At 40.8% G+C, this 22952-nt stretch overlaps 1 protein-coding gene across 2 annotated transcripts in view; it reads left to right on the top strand.

The window, feature by feature from the left end:
• Nucleotides 1-22952, top strand: part of pdlim4 (PDZ and LIM domain 4) — an 84226-nt gene that overhangs the window by 2649 nt on the left and 58625 nt on the right. Inside the window, exon 2 of one of the 2 annotated variants that reach the window (XM_072445673.1) lies at nucleotides 16294-16469. In XM_072445673.1, coding sequence (XP_072301774.1) covers nucleotides 16294-16469 — 176 coding nt within the window. The remainder of the gene's footprint in view (nucleotides 1-16293; nucleotides 16470-22952) is intronic. The other variant, XM_072445674.1, reaches the window with a different exon arrangement.

Below are 22952 nucleotides of genomic sequence, written 5' to 3'. Positions count from 1 at the left end.
CAGTTTACATTGATTGGGTCATTGTTGACATAAATAAATCCCAAAGTTGGCTTGCGATTCAGAAGGGAAGCAGATGGGAGACGCTCACACAATTAGCAAAAAATGTAACATCGTCAACGCATTCTTCAAGCTATATTTTTGTCCTTTTTACTCGAGTCTTTTCTTGCTTTGTCCAGTCGACGTCGGCGCCTACAGAAAATATAAAATGCGCCCTCATTGCCAAGCACAATATTCATCATTTTACTGTGGGAGCCAATTGTTCGGTTTTATGGGTAAATAAGTCAAAATTAGCTTCAGGAAATGGTCACGGACAGCTATTGTGAGAAGCAGAAGTCCCATAGGATCCTGCATGATGTAATTTAGTGCCGTGGATACACCGGAGTATCACCCGCCGGTGTAATTTATCACTCGCTCGCTGCATTTCTGTTTGGCTGCCCAGGCGGCGATTAAAATGTCTCTGAATGAGATACACGAGGATAAAGAACAGCACATGTCAGCAAGGACCATGCGCCATGCTTTCTACAGTTACATTTAGAGGGTTTCAGGGGCCAACTTGAAGTGCATGTGACAGCTTAGACCAGGGAATTTGATTATATTTAAGATTTTACTAAATATTTCGCCTGTTTTTCTCCAGTTTGGCCACTTTGGTGAGGTTTATAATGTCCTGGTTGGACATGGATGACAAATATTCCACAACTGTTACTTAGCAACCATTAGTGATAGTTATAATGGTTATGATTTGACAAGTAATTACACCTAATATGTTTGTTTTGTTAAATTATTGTATAAATCCGGCGGACATCCTAAGATTTTTATAAGAGATCTTCTACTGAGAGTGTTTTTCAAACTTCCTATAAGTTATTTGTTCTTTTCTTCTGTATCTATCTCTGGATCTACCTGCGTTGCATCAATGGAATTTCCCCATGTGGGACAATAAAGGATTATCTTATCTCATCTTATCTTAAACTGTCAGAAAATTGTCCGCATTGTTGATTGAATGGCGCTTTTTGATGACATCACAGAGGCAGGAGAAACAAACGAGTTCATTGGTCATAGGTTATTTAGGTCAAAATCAAACTTCTCTCACCTCAGATTGAGTAGTGCTGCTCTACTCGGCTTTTCCCTTTATTTTTAAGCATATTTGCTTTGACACCGACGGACCACGCGTGTCCCTGATTGGCTAATCCACCTGTCAATCATGCCCATTTGAAGTCGCGAAGACTCTTATCTTTGTCAAAAATATTGGCCATGAACTTTCTTTAATAGTGTGAGAATGATCTTTTCAACATTAAAATTAGCTTAACACCACAATATAACATTTAGCAAACTTTTTTACCGTTGTATAAAGAAATTGTGTCTCTTTTTACTAACGCTGTAGTATCGGTGCCATCAAGTCAGATTAAAGTGCAGACGCAGGTCTAATTTGCACTCTATTATACAGGCGTCAGTCGAAGTAAAATCATATACCATGAAATGCAGTTTTAATATGTGATTTCTTGGAAACTTTGAAGTGATTTGTGCTTTGTAATTTAACCAAGTTGAAGCACGCTTTGATGCTATGGAATTGAGGCCGCTGCTGCTGCTGCTATGTTTGTTTAACCCATTTTCTACTTACTTACTTCAATTCTGTGTTGTAGATGACCAAACGCACATTATTGAATCACTAAGGCAGCAAAACAACCATGACAAGTAGTTGTTTTGCATAGAATACTAAAAGCGCCAGTGAATAAAAGGTACGCGTGGTAAAGTTATCTCCAAACGGACTAACTAGACTACATGACTACACAGCGGAAACTCTTACAATTTGTCAACTACTCGGCTTATTAGTCACTTCAAAAGCTCCACAAACCAGCACACACCGGCTCTGCCATGTGCCGGTGGTAAATTGGTCCCGCGGCGGCCGTTACGGCTCGGCTTGTTAGCACGTTCAGCCGCACCGTGAACGAGAACCGGTCCGGCCACCCGGGGAAAACGTGTAAATCGACTGATATAAGGGGCAAAGCATTTAGACAGGACGTGTTGGATAAGCCAGCTGCGCATTAAGACTTTGGCGCGTCAGTGTGAAAGTCATACCGGGGCAGAAGGTGACGCAGGAGGCTGTCGGAGCGGCCCATGAGCAAACACTGGACTAGGCACAGGAATTTACGAGGCGCTGATGGGTCAATAGAGCCCTCCACCAAGAAGAAGCTTTTTTCAACTGGGTGTTGAGGGCTCTGCACTTGACTGGCTCACATCCTACCTCACCAACAGGCAAGAGTTCATTTCCCTCTCCGGTCACTCATCCACCCTCTCCCCAGTAACGCAGGGGTCCCCCAGGGCTCAGTCCTCGGCCCCCTCCTCTTCATCTGCTACATCTTCCCCCTTGGTCACATCCTCCGCCAACTCAACCTGGACTTTCACTGCTACGCTGACGACACCCAGATATACCTCACCACCAAATCCACCCAAAACCCTCCCCTCAGCCACATCGAAGCCTGCATCTCTACAATAAAATCATGGCTCACTCTCAACTTCCTCAAACTGAACAGTGACAAAACAGAGCTCCTCCTCATTGGCACCAAATCCACTCAATAAAACTGGTCCCTTTTCACTCAGCATCGACACCTCGACCATCACCCCCTCTACCCTGGTACGCAATCTCGGTGTCATCATGGACCCCACCCTCTCCTTCACTCCCCATGTCAGCCACATCGTCAAGACCTCATACTTCCACCTCCGCCGCATCGCCAAAATCCGACACTGCCTCACCCTCCCCGCTGCTGAATCCCTCATCCATGCCTTCATCTCCTCCCGCCTTGACTACTGCAACTCCCTCCTCACTGGCATCTCCTCCCATTCCCTCCATAGACTCCAAATGGTCCAAAACTCCGCTGCCCGCCTCCTCACCCACACCCGGTCCCGTGATCACATCACTCCCGTTCTCCGCTCTCTCCACTGGCTCCCCATCAAGCAGCGCATCAACTTTAAAATACTCCTCCTCACCTTCAAAGCTCTTCACCACCTTGCCCCCCCCTACCTGTCTGACCTCCTCATCCCCCACCGCCCCACCCGAGCTCTCCGATCCTCCTCCTCTCTCACCCTGACTGCACCAACATCCCGACTCAAAACTTTTGGCGACAGAGCATTCTCCCGAACAGCACCCCGACTCTGGAACTCCCTCCCCCAACCTGTCCGCCACTCTCCCTCACTCACAACATTCAAATCCTGCCTAAAAACATACCTCTTCACCCAAGCCTATGACCTCCCCTACCCCTAGCCTCCTCTACCCCACTGTCTACTCTTCTACCCCCTGTTACATCCCCATCTTTTTCTCTCTACTTCTTCTGTCTTGTTCATTTTATCTGTATATTAATGTGTTCTGTACGTGTTGTCCCCCCTGTCTGTAAATACCCCCCCCTTTTTTATTATGTTCAGCGTCTTTGGGTCACTGAAAAGCGCTATATAAATAAAAGTTATTATTATTATTATTATTATTATTTTGACGGGACTTTTCTTGACATATTGCAAACATTGTCTTGTGTTTGAATCATTGAATTATTGGCTTGAGAACACGTTTTCACACCGTTCAACGTTGTTTTTGATGAATAAGCATTTAATTTGTGCAGTTTTAGATGAACTTGTTAACTTTAACACTAAGGATGGTCAGGCTTTGTTTTGTCGATCAAAATGTTTACTGTTCGACCAACTATTTAATTTAGATTTATGTGGAGACATTGTGAAGTGAGATATCTGAGTATTCTGGTTTGACTTTAAGCTGCCTTTTTACTGTGCTTAAATATTGCTGTCGTGGTTTTGTAAGTGCTGTTTGGGTCGGATTGTATAAATATCGAGAAGTTTTGAGAGGTTTTGCCAGTTTCACGCCCTCGACCGATCGGCTGACCACTCGTTTCTTTAGTCAAGTATGGGCCTAATATATCCAATCGTGCAGTTTTGCTTTCATTGCACATAAATGTACAACAGTTTTAAACCAAACTTCAGTGTCATTAGTCACACTCTTTTACCAGAAGTTGTACAATAGTTTGAAACATGTTTTAAAAGTCCCATGAGAACACTCATGAGTGACTAACGCAGGCGATGGAAAAGTGAAGCAGAGCGTCTGGGGGAGCGCTGCACAAGACAAATGCAGTATTATTATTATCACAAAGAGCTAAACGGGCCCAGTCTTTGCCGTCTGATACACTACACCTTTAAGCTCTCCCTGCTCACCCATCTTTCCTGCAAGTGGAATTTCAGGAATTTCTCTGGGTCACTTTGGGAGACAAAATGCTTTCACTTCTGTCGCATTGTTTGACGTGGCAGAAGTCTGAGGTGGAAAGTGCATGTTCTACCTTCATGTGAGTCCTGTAATATGTACTTCATAATGTATTGTGTTCATTCTACCGCGATGACATACACACTTGTAGTAGCAGAAGGTATAGCAGTAATAGAACAACACAGCAGTTATGACAGCAGCAGCAATCACGTGTTATTATAGCTACACTATAATATAATAAAGCATGATCAAAGACATCAGTCATAATGCATCAATCATTTATTAGGCTTAGTGACTGTTTAATTATTACCTTAACACTTGACGCCTTAATAAAGTAGTAATAGCAGCAAAAGTAGTAGTCATGGGGGATTTGGTGATACAAATCAAATCATGACCTCATCCCTTTGACCATCGGCTATATTGGTGACCTCATCATATAATAATTGACTATTTCGTTATATAATACATCTCTATACTCAAACACACTTATTAAGTCAAACCATTTTTATTGTTGGTTTGACTCAGCAAGGCTCTGAGTGAGTGACAGCTGGATTGAACTTTCAGAAGAAGCAGTTGACTTTATTTACCTCTTAAAGGCAAAAGAAATCATGCTAAACATAGAAATACAGCTCCAGTAATAGTAGCAGTACATTATCGATTTAGTGCTTGAATATATTTTACAATGTGCGTGTGCATCTTTGCTTTTACATCTCGGGTGCGTTTCAGCCTTGCACTTTGAGCCCAGTTTAATTCTGAGGTGCATTTCATTCGGCCCTGTTTTAGTCCCGCTTTAGATCTGGCCTTGCCCATGTTTAGTCCGGGTTTAGTCTTAGTTCTAGTCCCAGTTTGAATGTGTTTGTGCGAGTGTGAACGCACCCTCAGTGAACCCAGCGTCCTTTAAAACCGCTAATCTCCGCCTCTGGACCACATACCAAAGGCAGCGCTTGTGACCGAAAGCGCTTCGATTGCTAACGCTATATGTTATAATCGTCAGCTCTGGAAAGGTTAGCGGTAGCACGTTACGGCGCGGGGCTAGAATTAAACGTACTGCGAGTGCACGGCAACAACAAATTGAGCAAAAGTGAGCAGATGTTTTTTTCCTGAAGTATTTCCTGTTGTCAGTGGATAAAAGGGGGAGGACAGGTTCCTGGAAGAGACATGTCTCTCTGTCATGACATCTGGGTATATCGTTCACAAACTGTCAAGTACGTCATCTATGGCCGGTGTAAAGCTGCACTATGTAACTTTTCTGGTCCGACACCTGTATCACAATGACTTTAACCATATCTTTCTTGAATTTGTTCGATCGCAGCTGTTTTTATGGCTCAAAAATATTGAATATTGAAAAAGACGCATTCCTATCCTTATCTGACCTGTGACCTGGCCTGGTGGTGTCACTTGATTGGCTGTGCACCAGAAAAGTGACGTCGCAGAGTTGTCACGATACTAAAAGTTTTCAGTTTTGCTTCTAAGGAAAATGCTTGATCCTTCATACCAGTTTCGATACAATCGTGATAATTAAAATATTGTGTTTTTAGTTCAAGGTTTTAGACAATTCACTGACAATTTCAGCACAAGTTAATAGTTCTGTCTTAATTAAAAAGTCCAAGACCATTTTAAACAGTTCACAAAAGGCCAAAATTTGTCTTGGTAATGTGATTTTTTTTAGCATTGATACTCATTCAAATGAGGATCTAGTTTCACTATACTTATACTTATACTTATACTGTATGCTTCCTTTATCATTATCTAGAACTGCTCGTCCAGATTATTATTCGAGCTCTATGATTTACTATCTTTTATTTTTGTTGCTATAGCCGCACAGGTTTCTAAATCACACTCAGCGAGTAACAAACATTTGTTCTACGGCAAATTTCCAAATTAGTGTTGTCAAAAATATTCTAAATCCAACACTGATTTATATTAAAACTAGTCCCACAACAAATATCAACAAAGACAGTTAAAAACAAATCACATTAACAGGACAAATTTGATATTTCCTGGACAGTTTCAGAATGATTAACAAGAAAAGTATACTGTACTATAATTACTTTGTGTTGAATTAAAATGACAGGTTATTGTATATATATATAATATATATATATATATATATATATATATATATATATATATATATATATATATATATATATATATATATATATTATATATATTTAAAAAAAAGGATTTTATCGTTGTTGGTTTTGAGCCTGTTCCTTCAGCATCAAAATCAAGTTGAACATTTTAGTATCGAGACAACATTTCTTTTTTAATCTAGGGGTGCAAAATTTGGACTAAACCTGGACTAGAGCAGGACCAAACCAAGTCAGCACCAGGACTAAACTGAGGTCACACCAGGACCAAACCAGGACACACATGTGCGGTCGAACGCGTCGTAAAACTCTGAATCATTTGACCTCGATATTTAAATAAGGCCAAGATATGAATGTTGCCACTGGGGTCAATTATAGCCAGGCTCAGTTTCGCTTTTCACTGCAGACGATCTGCAGATTTACTTTCCTGACAAAAGTGATGCTCTTCAATCTCTGGCTGATCGTATCACAGACATGAAGACCTGGTCAGGGCAGAATTTCCTGTATTTGAATGATAAGAAGACTGAGTACATTGTATTTGGTCATTCTGTGCTGTCTAATCCCGATAACTTGTCTTCCAAGGATGAAATCGACAGTAAAGAATCTCTGGGTTGTTTTTGACAACAATTTTAAAATGGAAAAACAAATTGACAGTTTGGTTAGAGCCAGTTTTGATCAGTTACGTCTTTTAGCTAAAGTCCAGCGTTTTTTAAATCGCACCGACCTTGAAAGGACGATTCATGCTTTTATCAGCTCAAGAACAGATTATTGCAACGCGCTTTATGTGGGCGTGTCCCAGCCGCCCTCAGCCGCCTTCAGCTCGTACAAACCGCTGCGGCGCGTTTTTTAACCAACACACCCAGAGGTCAGCACATCACCCGCTTCTTTTTACTCTCCCTGGTTTCCTGTTTCTTTCTAGAATGGATTTTAAAATTTTCCTTTTTGTTTTTAAAGCTCTAAATGGCCTGACACCTCCTTATCCTGTCTGAGCTCCTGTCTGCTCCTGTCTGCTCCTGACACAAGCAGGACTCTAAGGTCGACAGGTCAGCTTTTACTGGACGTCCTCAGAGCCAGACTTAAACACTGGGGTGATCGAGCTTTGGTCCCAGACTCTGGAACAAACTGCCCCCGACATGAGGCCCCCGACATGAGCCCCCCGATATGAGCCCCCGACATGAGCCCCCCGACATGAGCCCCCCGATATGAGCCCCCCGACATGAGGCCCCCGACATGAGCCCCCCGATATGAGCCCCCCGACATGAGGCCCCCGACATGAGCCCCCGACATGAGGCACCCGACATGAGCCCCCCGATATGAGCCCCCCGACATGAGCCCCCGACATGAGCCCCCGACATGAGGCCCCCGACATGAGGCCCCTGATATGAGCCCCCCGACATGAGGCCCCCTACATGAGGCCCCCGACATGAGGCCCCCGACATGAGCCCCCCGACATGAGGCCCCCGACATGAGCCCCCCGACATGAGCCCCTGACATGAGGCCCCCGACATGAGCCCCCGACATGAGGCCCCCGACATGAGGCCCCCGACATGAGCCCCCCAACATGAGCCCCCGACATGAGCCCCCGACATGCACCATCACAGATTTTAACCCTTTTAAATCTAGGCTAAAAACATATTTATTCAGACCGGCTTTTAACACTCTGTTATGTAATGGCACGTTATTTTGTACAGTTTTTTTAACTTAGTTTTATGTTTTGCATGTGAAGCACTTTGGTCACTTTGAGTGTTGTAAAGGGCTCTATAAAAAAAGGTTGATTGAATGAGTGAGTGATTGATTGGCCCACCACTCCTGAAACATAATGACATCAAACACGTCACAGAAATAGTCCAAATCACGCGTCTTCCACTTGCGCCTCACATTTTGCGGTGACTGAGTGAGATTGGCCTCACATCTCCATGTCTTACACCATCATCTGCGGAGCTGCTCATTGGTCGTGGCGCATTAGCAAAGCGCTCTATTGTTCCACATTCTCCTTGACACCACCGGCGCTGAAGTGGCTTCCTGTAACGTCGCCGAGGTCATTACCATGGCGTTTATCTGCAATAACAGACAAACAAAGGCGGCGGACGGGTTGCCAGATATTATTCTCCGCGTCGCTCGGAGGTGTGACCGCCGAGCCGTGTGCGACGCCTCAGAGGAATTCATCCCTTAATAAGAGTAACAAATTAGGCTTTGAATGGAAAGAATGCATTTTTGTACCGCACTGGAGCAAAATGACATAATAGTCTATTGTTACGAGGGTCATAAAGGGAGCTTATCTAACCTGAAGGGAACGTGACAAGGTCTCACAATAACCGTCCATAACACAGTAACAATAACTGTTATATATTCAGCCGGCGGGTTAGATTGAAGGTATTAATGTTTAACAGGGTGTAGCTTTTCTCAAGTATTATATAAATGTACATGTAACTCTTTTATCTTATCGCAATTACGGAACATTTAGCCTATTATTCAGTATGCCTATAATACTGTCTTAACAATTATGAACTGTTTCAACATTCAGACGTTCATTTTTCTTGCGTATTCAAAGTTTTTCAGGAATGTTGGACCGTACAAAAGTAAGAATATATAATACATTTGTACTTTCTGTCAGTTAAAAGGCTCTTCCTGGTGCAAACATGAAAGACGAGCTCCGTCTGGTTTGGCTGTAGCTTATCACACCAGAACATACCACATACTTGACATTATTCTACTACAGCACAAGAAAGTGTCAGTCACACAACAGGACAGTGTAGTATGTGAAAAAATACAAAAAGTTTGTATTGTTTGAGATGACTGTTTTTAGAATAATGCATCCAGAGGAAATGTTTTTTACATTTTTTTTCTCTCTCTTTTCCTTATTTGTTTTCTTTTCTTCTTTCTCTTTTTTTGTTTAATTTATTGACAATGTTGCTGGACTATATCTTTATTTACACACAAGTTTTGATTGGTCTGTGTTTATTCTTTCATTAAAAAAATTATTTAAAAAAACAACCAAAAAAAAAAGCAAAAAAAAAAAAAGCTTTGAGCAATACCTAAAATACAATGGATTTTTATTGAATAATAATAATAATAGTAATGATAGTAATAATAATAATAATACAATCAATCATACAAATATCATCACAATAATAACCATGATATCCATAATAATAACTTAGAGGGATGTTCTTTCTCAGACTTTTTTGCATTCCAGTTGTTACATCTGAAAAACAATGATCAGTGGATTACAGTTCATGAACATTAATGACTCAAAACAAACAATGCAAACCAGGAAAGTGCTCCGAGCATCCAAAATGCGGCTCCAGTTATGTTTTCCCTCAACCCGGCCAGTGTTTTGACATTTACAGTTCATAAAGCGTCGTCTGAGAGTGAATTTTTGCTTTTGTTGACGCTAGCTCTGTGTTGACGTTAGCAACATTAGCATTAGCAACATGAGCGTTTGAAGCTGCAGAGGCTCGACGGAAGGTTCCAAACAGCGGAGAGACGGGAGAACCTACGGGGGAAATAGTACAAAAACGATGCATATTTGACTTTTGACTTTTGTTTCAACGATGCAGATGGTGAGGCTGGAGTTCATGGCACGCGTTCTAGATGTGGTGCAGTGGTAGAGTCAATGTCATGCGCGGCACACTCACAAAGTGGAATAGACAGAAGGTCAAAAGGCAAAGAACACGTTTTCTTGGAGCTTATAGGTCAAAGGTGATTTTGCCTTAAGCCAACACAAACAATAGAATACAAGCTTATCAAGAGAGTTGTGATAACGCAAGTAATAAAGACGTCCAACACAAACAAACGGTGACATAGTGACAGACGCTAACAGTCACTGACCAGCACGTTCACTAAGATTAAACTAAGCTGCTGAAGCAAGTAATATAACTGGTAGTTGGTTTTAATTTCTGTGATTTTTCATCCTTTTTTATTTTTAGATCTTAAGGCAAGAAACTGTAGGTGAAATCTTGAATGTAAAGATAAATAAATAAACTCGATCTTGGTGTAATTCCAATTTCACAATTTCTTTTGAATTTAAACCTTTAATAAATCAGGTTTGAAATAGAAATCCTTCTGTATGTTCCATAAAAATCTTTAGTTAAGTTCAAGATTGTAAAGTTTCGGGTGTGGAGGTGCTTCTTAAGTGCCTTTCAAGAGTCAATGTTCCAAAGAAATCAATGGACTGTGGACGACTATAATGCTAATGTGCAAACTTGTGCTAAACATGTTCCTTGTTATGGAAGCTTGTGCTCTGGGCTCCTCTGGGCTCTTCTGGGCTCCTCTGGGTTCTTCTGGGCTCTTCTGGGCTCTTCTTGGCTCCTCTGGGCTCCTCTGGGCTCCTCTGGGTTCTTCTGGGCTCCTCTGGGCTCCTCTGGGCTCCTCTGGGTTCTTCTGGGCTCCTCTGGGTTCCTCTGGGCTCCTCTGGGCTCCTCTGGGCTCCTCTGGGCTCCTCTGGGCTCCTCTGGGTTCTTCTGGGCTCCTCTGGGTTCTTCTGGGCTCCTCTGGGTTCTTCTGGGCTCCTCTGGGCTCCTCTGGGCTCCTCTGGGCTCCTCTGGGTTCTTCTGGGCTCCTCTGGGTTCCTCTGGGCTCCTCTGGGCTCCTCTGGGCTCCTCTGGGCTCCTCTGGGTTCTTCTGGGCTCCTCTGGGCTCCTCTGGGTTCTTCTGGGCTCCTCTGGGTTCTTCTGGGCTCCTCTGGGTTCCTCTGGGCTCCTCTGGGCTCCTCTGGGCTCCTCTGGGCTCCTCTGGGTTCTTCTGGGCTCCTCTGGGTTCTTCTGGGCTCCTCTGGGTTCCTCTGGGCTCCTCTGGGCTCCTCTGGGCTGTAAATGAGGATTCCCGATTTGAACCACAACCACAGGCTCTGGGGCCCCCTGGAGCGTGAACCTCAGAGCCTCTGGTCTTTGTTGAGTTCTGCAGTTCATCTGTCATGGCCTGTGTCATGTCCAATCATCCGGCCGTTTCAAATTGTGGACAATGAGCTTGGTTCTTTTTAACTGAACGGTGCACAGCCAGTTCTCTGTCAGGAGAAACATGATTGATCAATTTGTTTTATTATAACAAGAGAGTTAGTGGATTTGTCTTGGATTAGTCCTTTTGGGTCAGTCTTGGTCCTTACCTGCTCCACATTTCCTCCTGAGCTAATTTGATTCAGATTTTCTCCTGTTTAGTCCAGATTTAATCCTGATTCAGAGTGCGTTCACACTTGTTTGGTTCCGTTTTGAGCTCAGTTTAGACCTGATGTAGACTTGGTTTGGTCCTGTTTTAGTCCGGGTTTAGCCCTTGCCTTGTTTATGTTTAATTCTGGGGTTAGTTCAAGTTTAGTCCCAATGAATGTGGTTTAGTCCTCATTTAGGGACTCATTTGAATCTTGTCCTCGTTCAGTGCAGTTTTCAGTTCAACCATATTTTAGTATTTGGCTTAAACGCACAGGTTAGTCACTATTTTGGCCTCTTCTTAGTTCAATTAAGACTGATTTTTGAAAACATGATGAATCCCAGCGGTGGAGCTTGGACTTTCGACGTGGAGATGACTAATATTGACACGTTGTACTTGGGCCTGGAGCTTTTAACATCTCAAACTGAACTAATAATAAGCGCTTGTCAAAGTGATAAGCGTTACAAACTACGGCGAGGTCACGCTGTCAGGCGCCGAGTGCTCGTCCACCGAGATAAATCAGCGTAAATACTGTTGTCCGTGGAAAGATTTAAAAGCGAAAATGACATTAATAATACAGTTTTACAGTCAAAGCGGGCATTGAGTTTATGCGCATCTTGGAAGTTGCTTTGTTAAAATGTTCACAACTCCATAGAAATGTGCTGTAGCTCTGGAGATGAAAGGCCATTTAGAAAAAGCCAAACCAGGAACGGGAACTATGTAGATTGTATGGTTCCTGTTAAATAAATACATAAAATAAATTGAATGAGTTAAACAAATTAAATTAATTAAATGAATAAATAAAAAAATACAAAATAATGATAAATTAAATAAGATAGATAAGATAAATAAATAAAATAAATGAATAAAATGAATAAAATGAATAAAATGAATAAAATGAAATAAATAAAATAAATAAAATAAATAAAATAAATAAAATAAATAAAATAAATAAAATAAATAAAATAAATAAATAATTAAAATAATTAAAATAATTAAAATAAATAAAATAAATAAAATAAATAAAATAAATAAAATAAATAAAATAAAATAAAATAAAATAAAATAAAATAAATAAAATAAATAAAATAAATAAAATAAATAAAATAAATAAAATAAATAAAATAAATAAAATAAATAAAATAAATAAAATAAAAATAATAATAAATTAAATACAATTTCAAAAAGCAATATTACCGGTAGTGGGTTAACGTCCTCAGCGCCAAATTGTGGCTCCTACAGGGATTATAGCAATTCAAAATGTACATGTTTGTTCTCTGCTCTTGAGGCTATGTGTTGTCTGCTTCTGGGATTACTTTTCTGCCTTCTTAGTGTTTCAGTCTGATGTTGGTGGAGAAGATGATGACCGGGCTGTCTTCATTGTGAGCCTGGGGGGCACTAAAATGGTGCGGCCCCCAAAAGTTCCCCTCCCGATATGTGCAGGGTTACGTACGAAAGAGGGCGACATTTAAACTGCGACATTGATTAACATTTTTTTTCAAATGCGTGCAAGATTGTTGATTCAAATTGTGTTCAGGAAAAAAAAAAACATTCCTTATAATATTAGCGTTTAGAAATCTCTCCTCTTGGGTGTCTCGGAGAGTTTGTGTTCGATTTACAGATTAGATTAAAAACAATCAAATGCAAAAACACATCTAATGAAACTTTATTCATCTTGGTAGAATAATATATGGTACTATTACACTGGAGATAGCAAAAAAGTCCTCGATGATGACGAATCTGACATCACAGTAAGCGGGAAACCCATCGTAATAGTATAAATATGACTATATCAACATTCGGTCCAAAAACATCAATACCTCACAGCTGTGGAAATCTTGTCATGTGTGTGAGCAGAAAACTCTTCCCAAACCAACATGAATGAACTGGTCGTGACTGCAATAAAGCCAATCCAACCAAATGTTTAATATTTTCCAATTTTCACCATCTTGTGACCATATGTGGATGACTCCTGCTGGGACTGGTTCACTTGTCTAACACTCTATGAGCAGATATTCAAGCCAGGATATGTATGTAATGGAGGAAATTGTTATCACGTGTTAGTAATGCTTTTTGAAGGAGAAAGTTACCCACTGGGCTTAAATGACCATGCAGCGTTTAGCCAGAGAAACCTGCTCTCTGTCCAAACGCTGACAGGAAATCCTTTAAGTGCATGTTTTACAAGCTGGAGGAGGAGAAACGGGGATATACTGCGCAGATGTTTAATCTATACATGTTACACAAAGGGAGATTCAAGGTTGACCTGAAGTGGATTGTAGGAGGTTATTGCAGGAGACCCACGTAGCATTCGATTCATTTATTTTATGATCATAATGGAATGGAAGCAGACTCTACATAAGGTGACTATCGAAAGTTTGGGGCGTTTAAATCACAGTCTCTTATTTGTAGTTACCATGTTTTCTGGACTATAAGTCGCTCTGGGGTAAAAGTTGCACCAGCCAAAAAATGCATAATAGAGAAGTAAAAAGTATATATGTTTTGGGGAAAATGTATTTGATAAAATCCAAGACCAAGAACAGACATTTCATCTGTAAATGCAGTTTAAAATAATGAGAGAACATGGTGAATAGGTGTACGTATGCTAACGCTAACACCGTCAGCTACATGACATATGCTAACGCTAACACCTTCAGCTACATACGTCATAAGGCGCTGGTACAGCTGGCAGCCCGGTGTAAACGCTCTCTCTTCTTTCTCACACTTATTGTGCTTTATCTCCTATACTTTGTAAATATAGTTAGTATATTTTTTCTATTTTACTGTACGATAGGGACACGCGCTGGAATAGTTTTTTAACTCAACTGTTTTTGACTTTATTCGGCTGGATTGAGTGTTTTCGTCGTGTCGTTGCGATGTGTTTTGGCTCTGAGTCCCCCGGCTCCGGCCCCGCCCCCCGGCCGGCGCCGTACCGCGTTTACACAAAGGAGGAACTCATGAAACTGAGGAGAACAGTCGTCTTACCCGGAGATCGTCACGTTATCCCGTCGCAATACTGACCTAACCTAATACTGATGTGCAATTCTGTCATATGTGCAATTGCTGTTGGAATTCATGTGCAATCTATGTGCTGTCGTGACGCATATTCATGTGCAATTACTGTCGGGATCACATGCAATGGTATTTATGTATTTATTTGTCTATGGGAGTTTTTATTTATTTATAGGAGATCTTCTACTGAAAGTGTTTTTCAGACTTCCTATAAGTGATCTGTTCTTCTGTATCTACCTCTGTATCTACCTGCGTTGCACCAATGAAATTTCCCCATGTGGGACAATAAAGGATTATCTTATCTTATCTTATCTTATCTTACATGACGTATGCTAACGCTAACACCTTCAGCTACATGACGTATACTAACGCTAACACCTTCAGCTACATGACGAATGCTAACGCTAACACCTTCAGCTACATGACGTATGCTAACGCTAACACCTTCAGCTACATGACGTATGCTAACGTTAACACCTTCAGCTACATGACGTATGCTAACGACGTATGCTAACGCTAACACCTTCAGCTACATGACGTATGCTAACACTAACACCTTCAGCTACATGACGTATGCTAACGCTAACACCTTCAGCTACATGAGGCACAGACAGAACTGTGGTAAGTGTCTGGTATGTTAACGTAACATATGAACAGTTATTCAGATAACTATAGCATAAAGAACATGCTAACATGTTTAGCAAAGCATCAGTTTTACCCCAAATCACTAAATCCACTGAATTCTTCTTCCTCTGTGTCACTTCTAAACAACTCCACAAACTCCAGAGGAAGAGGAAGTGCAGATTCTTCTTCTGCGTCGCTTAGAGCTCAGAGCGCCCTCTTGTGGTTACCAATGTGTTTCCGGAAAATACGGTACGTCCCTCAAATTCAGAATATTTCCTCTTGGGACGTAACGATGTGCAAATCTCATGGTACGATATTATCACCGTATTCATTTCACGGCATGATATTGTCGAGTCTAACAGAAATGTAGATATGCTACGACGGTGGGAATCATTTCTGTCCAAAAAATGAACATGTAAACGTGATTAAAAGGGCCGTACCTGATTTTTATTGTGTTTGAATGCGAAAAACTAGTTGATTTTAAACTCTTTATATCAGTACGAATGTATCTCTCACTTACCTAATGCATTCCCAGTATCCTAACTATTCATCACGGTGAGTTTTGCCGTCCCGGGTTAAGCTAACAAACATTAGCATGCTAACGGCACACTTCCTGCCTCTCGTAGAATGAAAAGCTCTATATACAGAGAAAGCGCTGTGGTCTCATTTTCACCTGCATAGATGCTTTTACAATCTGTACTGGAAGAAAAACAGATTTGACTTTATTGCAGTCGGCAAAATTGTGTATATGTTTTATTTCAAAGCTGTTGGGCGATGCTACAAAATACAAAACAGGACAATGTTTGAATCCTTTCCGACAAAAGGCTCGTTTTTAGAAGGAAAGAATGAACGACAGACTGGATTATCTCATCGCAATTGCCTTTTCTACTCGGTCTTTCTTGCATGACTGTGACGCGGCTTGTTTTATTAACTCATGTCAAACGGACAGTTGAATCAAGCCAGTCAAAACATCCCTTCTAAACCCCCGTCGTTAGCCTCTGCACACAGTGACCTCTGAACTCCTCACGCCATTGTCTGGCGCCGTGGCAAAGGTGAACCTAGAGCCCCACCTCAGGCCGTTTGTCACTATCAAAAGAACCCGCTTTTGTTGAAATCGCGCGCACTTCTCACGTTTGTTGTTTTCAACGCGATCCTCTCTTCTGATCTCTGTAGGTGACAGCGGGCGGTAAAGCGGCCCTGGGAGACCTCTGCGCCGGCGACACCATCTTGGCCATCAACGGGGACAGCACCGAGACCATGACGCACATGGAGGCGCAAAACCGGATCAAGAACTGCAGCAAACAGCTCGCGCTCAGCATCTGCAGGTACGGAGCTCACGGCGCCGCTGCGTCTGCGTCAGCGTCGTGTGATGATCGTGTCCCCGCGGTGACCCAGCCGCTCGTCCAGTTGTTCCACAGCGTTCCTTTTTTTTTGACAACAGAAACGGTTCCAAAGGTGTAGTCATCTGGACACTCGACAAGATGTTTCGACTTCCAAAAGTGATTCTCTTGATTTCAAAAACGGTGTCCAGATGATCACCTTTTCTACTGTGAACCACTCCACATCAACGCGTCTGGTTTTAAAAATCTATTCTTTATTTGTCATTATTCATTGGTTGACAGTGACAGAAATGTGAAACGACGTAGGACAGTGTTGCTCAAACTGTGGTACCACTGGTGTTGCTCCTCTTCACCAGTGCTACCTCTTCTGTGCTGGTGTTTACTTCATTTAGGGTGCATTTTATTCACATTTTTGTTCTTAAACTACTGTGGCAATGGTGTATTTCTGTTTAAGACCGGGTTTAGATCTAATTTACACCACAAATAGTCCCGTCTTAGACCAAATTTAGATCTGGTTGTGCACAGAAAGCCACATCTTTGAGAGACACTAACTGGATCAGAGAGAAAGAGAAAAGTATTATATTTATTCATGGCTTTTGGTACCTTTTCTTAAAAAGACAAAATGGGGATGGACAAATACCATATCGACATGGTGTTGAAAGCTGTCCTCACGTAAAAATGAGGCACTTAAAAAAGAAAATCTAACTGTCTGCACTTGTATTTCATTTTAAGATCAATTCAAGCTGAGGTAAGAGTCTAGTGACGTTTCAGTGCATTTTATTAAATTATTCCATTCGTTTTGCGTCTTCATAAATGAGGCCTGCACGCGGTGAGTCACAGTGACTTTTCCGCCGGCCCTCGCGTGTCTATAACGCTTTCGCTGCCTCGTGAGACGAAAAATCGCGGCATCGCTTTTCAGACGGATGGATCGTTTAGCCACGGCGTGATTGGCAGTGAAAAGGCTGCGTGTCAATTTATTCTGGAGGCAGAGCAAATGCTACCAAACGGAAACACACAAAAAGACCGCTAAGAAACGAATCCTGGGTCTGAGACTGTGACATGTGATATGAACAAACAAACAAACAAACAAACAAACAAACAATCTGTGCATCTAGGAGCAGAGGTGGGTATTTCACAGTTACAATTACTCAAAGTGCATGTGACAGTTTAAACTAAATATTTCACTAAAACGTAGTGACCAGGATTATATTAAAGATTTTACTATTTTATTGCAAACAAAGGACAACATCCGTATAATATTACACATCAGTTATGATTTGACACATAACGACACACTAGGAAACATTTGTTTTGTTCAATTATTGTTCAGATTGTCATTCAAACGTGTCGGTTGCGTGTAAATTGACTCAATTTGGATGTAATTTCGCTCGTTGATGACATCACAGAGGGATTCTGTTTTAGACCTTTTTTATTTTTGACTTTTTTCTCACAAACTGCCGCTTGACTGATGTAAAACTGTGATAAATATTTACCACATGGACTAACTCACCAAGCGAACCTGTCATATGCATTTAAGTACGTTTTTCAAGTACTTTTCTTGCGCAAACTTTTACTTCCATTGAGTAATACATCGTTTGAAGTAACTGCTCTTACTTTAATAAACCTTTCTGTCACTCATGTCTAAAAGTGACAAAAGCTTTATGTTGGCAATATTACATTAGTTGAACGTTTGTGTTTCTAAACAGCAGATTTTGTGCTTTATTTGATGTTTTCTGCTTCCAATTACAGAAGATGCTACGTCAAGGCAATTACTCTTATTTGAGTAGTTTTCCTCAATATTTTTTTTTACTTTTACTCAAGTAATTTCTTGAACTACTACTTTGTACTTTATTATTATGAAGTAATGCATATTATTAGTGTTAGTATACAAATAGTACAGTTTCTGGCTTCCCCACCCCACTGAGTGAAAGTTCTTTCTTCTTCTGAAGTTCTTTAGATCATTTTCTTTTGAACACTTCTCACTCCATCATTTCAAATGCATTTGAGGCTAAAGAGAACACATTCTTAATGCATAAATAAGCTAATTATTCCTTCTGTGGTAAAAAAACAGGCTGTTTGTCTCTCATCAAACTTAAAATTGCAATGGTATTTCATGAATTATTCAAATGTAAAGCATATTTTAATGTTATGTTTTGAATCAAAGGCTCTGCGAGATTGAGACATATTTATAATATATTAATTACAACAACTTCAAAATGTTAAGTTAAGTTTTAAAAGCTGATCAGGAAAGAGGAAACTTGCCCCGTCATCTTTGATATAACAGACATGAATCATCTAAAATGACAGTAGTTGAGAGGGGGGGATAAGCAGGGAAAAACTCAAATGTCAACCCCTTCCCACACACTTATTAAATAGATTCTTGGGCTTTTCCGAAGTACTGGAAAGTGCCGAGCAAATCTGGCAACCTCTGACTCCTCTCCTTCACTGCGGTCTGAGCGACGAGCGACTGCGGCCAAACGGTTTCCAAGCGCTCTCCTTTTTAAGGCTAACGTAGAGTATTCCTCCCACCTCGGTTTGGACGAGCCTCTTTGCGAATGCAGTGGAAAGCCCGACCGCTGACGACCCATTTTAGATAACGGGCCGTCCACGTTCACACACGCAATAACTCAAAAGAGTGACGGATGAAAACGTTCCGACTCTCCGGCAATGAAACGGTCGCCCGTACATCTGCAGCGTCAGGCCGGCGTGAAGCGGCGTGTCCACATCGGGATCCTGGATTTATTTAAGGCCACACGGAGCGGTGCTCTGTGCCAAACCGTGAGAGCTCCTCAGCAGCTGCAGCAGAACCACCGCATCGGGTAAAAGGCTCAAGTCCGTCAACGCTGTATGTAAATCTGTGTCGACTGAAACTCGGTTGACTTGAAGGTGGCGCCCGTCAGCTTTGGCATAAACTTTTGACACATTCTATGCCAAATGTGCTTTTCTGAGCTTTTAACCATGTCCCACCATTGTTCCCCCCTCAGAAGCAAATCTACAGCTGCATTTAGCTCCTTCCCTTCTGCTGCTGTCAGACTCTACAACAAACACTGTTATAGTCATGTGCAATACTGTCATAATCATGTGCAATACTGTCATAATCATGTGCAATACTGTCATAATCATGTGCAATACTGTCATAATCATGTGTGATACTGTCATAACCATGTGCGATACTGTCATAATCATGTGTGATACTGTCATAATCATGTGCAATACTGTCATAATCATGTGCAATACTGTCATAATCATGTGCAATACTGTCATAATCATGTGCAATACTGTCATAACCATGTGAAATACTGACTTAATCATGTGCAATACTGACATAATCATGTGCAATACTGTCATAACCATGTGCAATACTGTCATAATCATGTGCAATACTGTCATAACCATGTGCGATACTGTCATAATCATGTGTGATACTGTCATAATCATGTGCAATACTGTCATAATCATGTGCAATACTGTCATAATCATGTGCAATACTGTCATAATCATGTGCAATACTGTCATAACCATGTGAAATACTGACTTAATCATGTGCAATACTGACATAACCATGTGCAATACTGTCATAATCATGTGTGATACTGTCATAATCATGTGCAATACTGTCATAATCATGTGCAATACTGTCATAATCATGTGCAATAGTGTCATAACCATGTGAAATACTGACTTAATCATGTGCAATACTGACATAATCATGTGCAATACTGTCATAACCATGTGCAATACTGTCATAATCATGTGCAATACTGTCATAACCATGTGCAATACTGTCATAACCATGTGCAATACTGTCATAATCATGTGCAATACTGTCATAACCATGTGCAATACTGTCATAACCATGTGAAATACTGTCATAATCATGTGAAATACTGACTTAATCATGTGCAATACTGTCATAACCATGTGAAATACTGACTTATCATGTGCAATACTGTGACATAAAGTCAATCATCCTGGTGCAATATTTTCTGTCCATATAACAGCTGTAAATAAGAGTTTTATTTTAAGTGAACAAGAGGTTTTTTATAAGACTGTATAAGAGAGTACAGGAATTTCCCCTTTGTGGGACAAATAATGCTCTTCTTATCTTATCTTAGCTTCACTCACTCTTGCTGGTGAACGCTGTTTTGAAGGTACTCTCCCTCCGAGCGTTCTAGAAGTCGATGATGTGATGACATCAGATGGCGGGCGAGGGCCTGTTAAGAAGGCTCTGTGTTGTTTTGAATGGAATGTCCTTTCAATGAACAATAATCATGTCTTTGGAATTGCATAACTGCGTCACTGTCTGAGGCGTTTTGTAAAAAAAAAAACACACACACAAAAAACAGTCTTTGTTTATTCATACTGAAAGAAACTTTGCGCTGGTTTTGTTTCATGTGGATAGGCCCAGTACTTAGAGAGATATGAACCATAAACCAGGTCAACAAATCTGCAATCTGACAGTGAAACTACACAATAGTTTTTTTTTAAAAGTTTATACATTTTTTTCTTCTTCTCTTCTTCCTTTTTTGGGTATATTTTTTATGTTGCTATTGTCATTGTTTGTTTGTCCCACTAAAAAGCAAAAAAATAAAAATCCGTAACATACCTGGCATTTTGCTCCGACATGTGAGACCAAAGACAGAGCTGATCTCCCTGGTAAAGGATTCGTTTTGTGCAAATAACACCGGAAAATTGCCAGTGCCACTGCTTGTCCTCCTGTTCTCTGCATGCTGTGGTCCATATAAATCCTTAAAAAATACCAATCAAATAATTAGTTGCCTAAAAATCTTGATCAAATGTTATATCTATTCCTGGTACGAATGAGAAAAAAGGACTTGTGGCTTGGCCCGAATGCGCTCTACCGTTATGAAGTACTTTTAAAAACAGTTATTTCTTCATTTTGTCTGTGGAGCAAAGGATCATGGTCGATGTAGTTCCCTCTGTTTTTTTTAGCTGTTCTGTATGTTGGGACAGCCCACTATATCATTGTGAGACTTTTTGGTGATGCAATAACACAATGTTATAGTTACGTCCCTGTAAGGTTTAGTCCTGGCAAAGACCTGGTTTGGAGTGGTTTCATCCAGTTCAGTCATTATTTCCATATTTATGGATAAACCTTTGTCATATGTAAGTAAGACATGACTTGAAATGATTGTAATTTCTCGTGACAGGTGTTTTATCGCTCAAAAATACACTGAATTCTCACACAAATCTGACCTGTGACTCGACCATATCTTCATCGGGCTTGATTCATTTAATGCCATACTGTGGAACACTCTAGGCAAAGCAATAACATCTTCTTTGAGCCGGAAAAAAGTGTTTTAAAAAGTGTGAAAAAAGTGTTTTAAAAAGTGTGAAAAAAGTATACAAAATTTTTTGGAAAAAGTGTGAAAATAGTGTTTTGAAAAGTGAAAAAAGTGTTTTAAAAAGTGTGAAAAAAGTATACAAAAAGTGTTGGAAAAAGTGTTGGAAAAAGTGGGAAAATAGTGTTCAGTTTTTTTTTAAGTGTGAAAAAAGTGTTTAAAAAAGTGTGAAAAAGTGTGAAAAAAGTGTCAATTTCTTTTTTTAAGTGTGAAAAAAGTGTTTAAAAAAGTGTGAAAAAAGTGGAAAAAAGTGTGAAAAGTCTTTGTTATGGGTTCATTTTCACAGAGGTCCTTCAGATGGACGAGGGAAAAGCCGTTCACACCAAACACATACCTGCGTCTTTCTCCCACAATCCCTGGCTCCGAGCCTGATCGTGTCTGTGATGTGTCCGAGTTTGACATGTGCAGAATGTAAACACTGACGGTGGGAGGTCATTTTAACTGCAGCGAGAACGGGCCGCACACGGGGCATTAGCGTCATATCTCCGCCTCATTGTATTCAGAACACGTGAAGTCACTTTAGGCATCTTTTTGGCCTTGTAATACAGTCTAGAGCTCTGGGTTTTGAAAGAAGACGTGGGGCTGTAGTCGACTAAAGACGCAAACACATATTGCTAGAGCTGCACGATTTGGGGGAAAAGTATTGCGTTCGTGATTAGATTTGTGATGTATTCACATAATTATAGGATTCCGAGAACTGACAAAACGACCGCGATATGAACTGACAAACTATGTATCAGAACATATTTGTACGGATCGACACCGCAGCAGTCCGTTCACGTTGCGATTTCGATTCGGTTGCGATTCATCTTGCCGCCCCGTGCACCAAGAAGCACGAACGGCGTGTTTGTAAGTGAAAAGGCAAATTAAACTGTCCAGTCACTCCTCAAACTCCAGCTCACTCACTCCATCCATTCTCTTCTCTGCTGTGGTCCGTATAGAGCCTTATAATCCTGATAAAAAAAAAGTAAAACGACTAGAAAGATAGAGATAGCAAGTCAAAAACTGTCTTGAGCGATGCATGACATGACTAAGACACCATTGGTTTGTTTGAGTAATTAATGAAATTACTCAAACAAACCCACAACCATAGTATGAAGAAACAGCGATATAGAATTGATTAAAGATA

Source organism: Eucyclogobius newberryi, unplaced genomic scaffold (genome assembly GCF_026437365.1).
Source record: "Eucyclogobius newberryi isolate DKJ021-1_F unplaced genomic scaffold, fEucNew1.0.hap1 SCAF_15, whole genome shotgun sequence".
Taxonomy (NCBI): Eukaryota; Metazoa; Chordata; class Actinopteri; order Gobiiformes; family Gobiidae; genus Eucyclogobius; species Eucyclogobius newberryi.
This window is presented reverse-complemented; position numbering and strand designations above follow the sequence as displayed.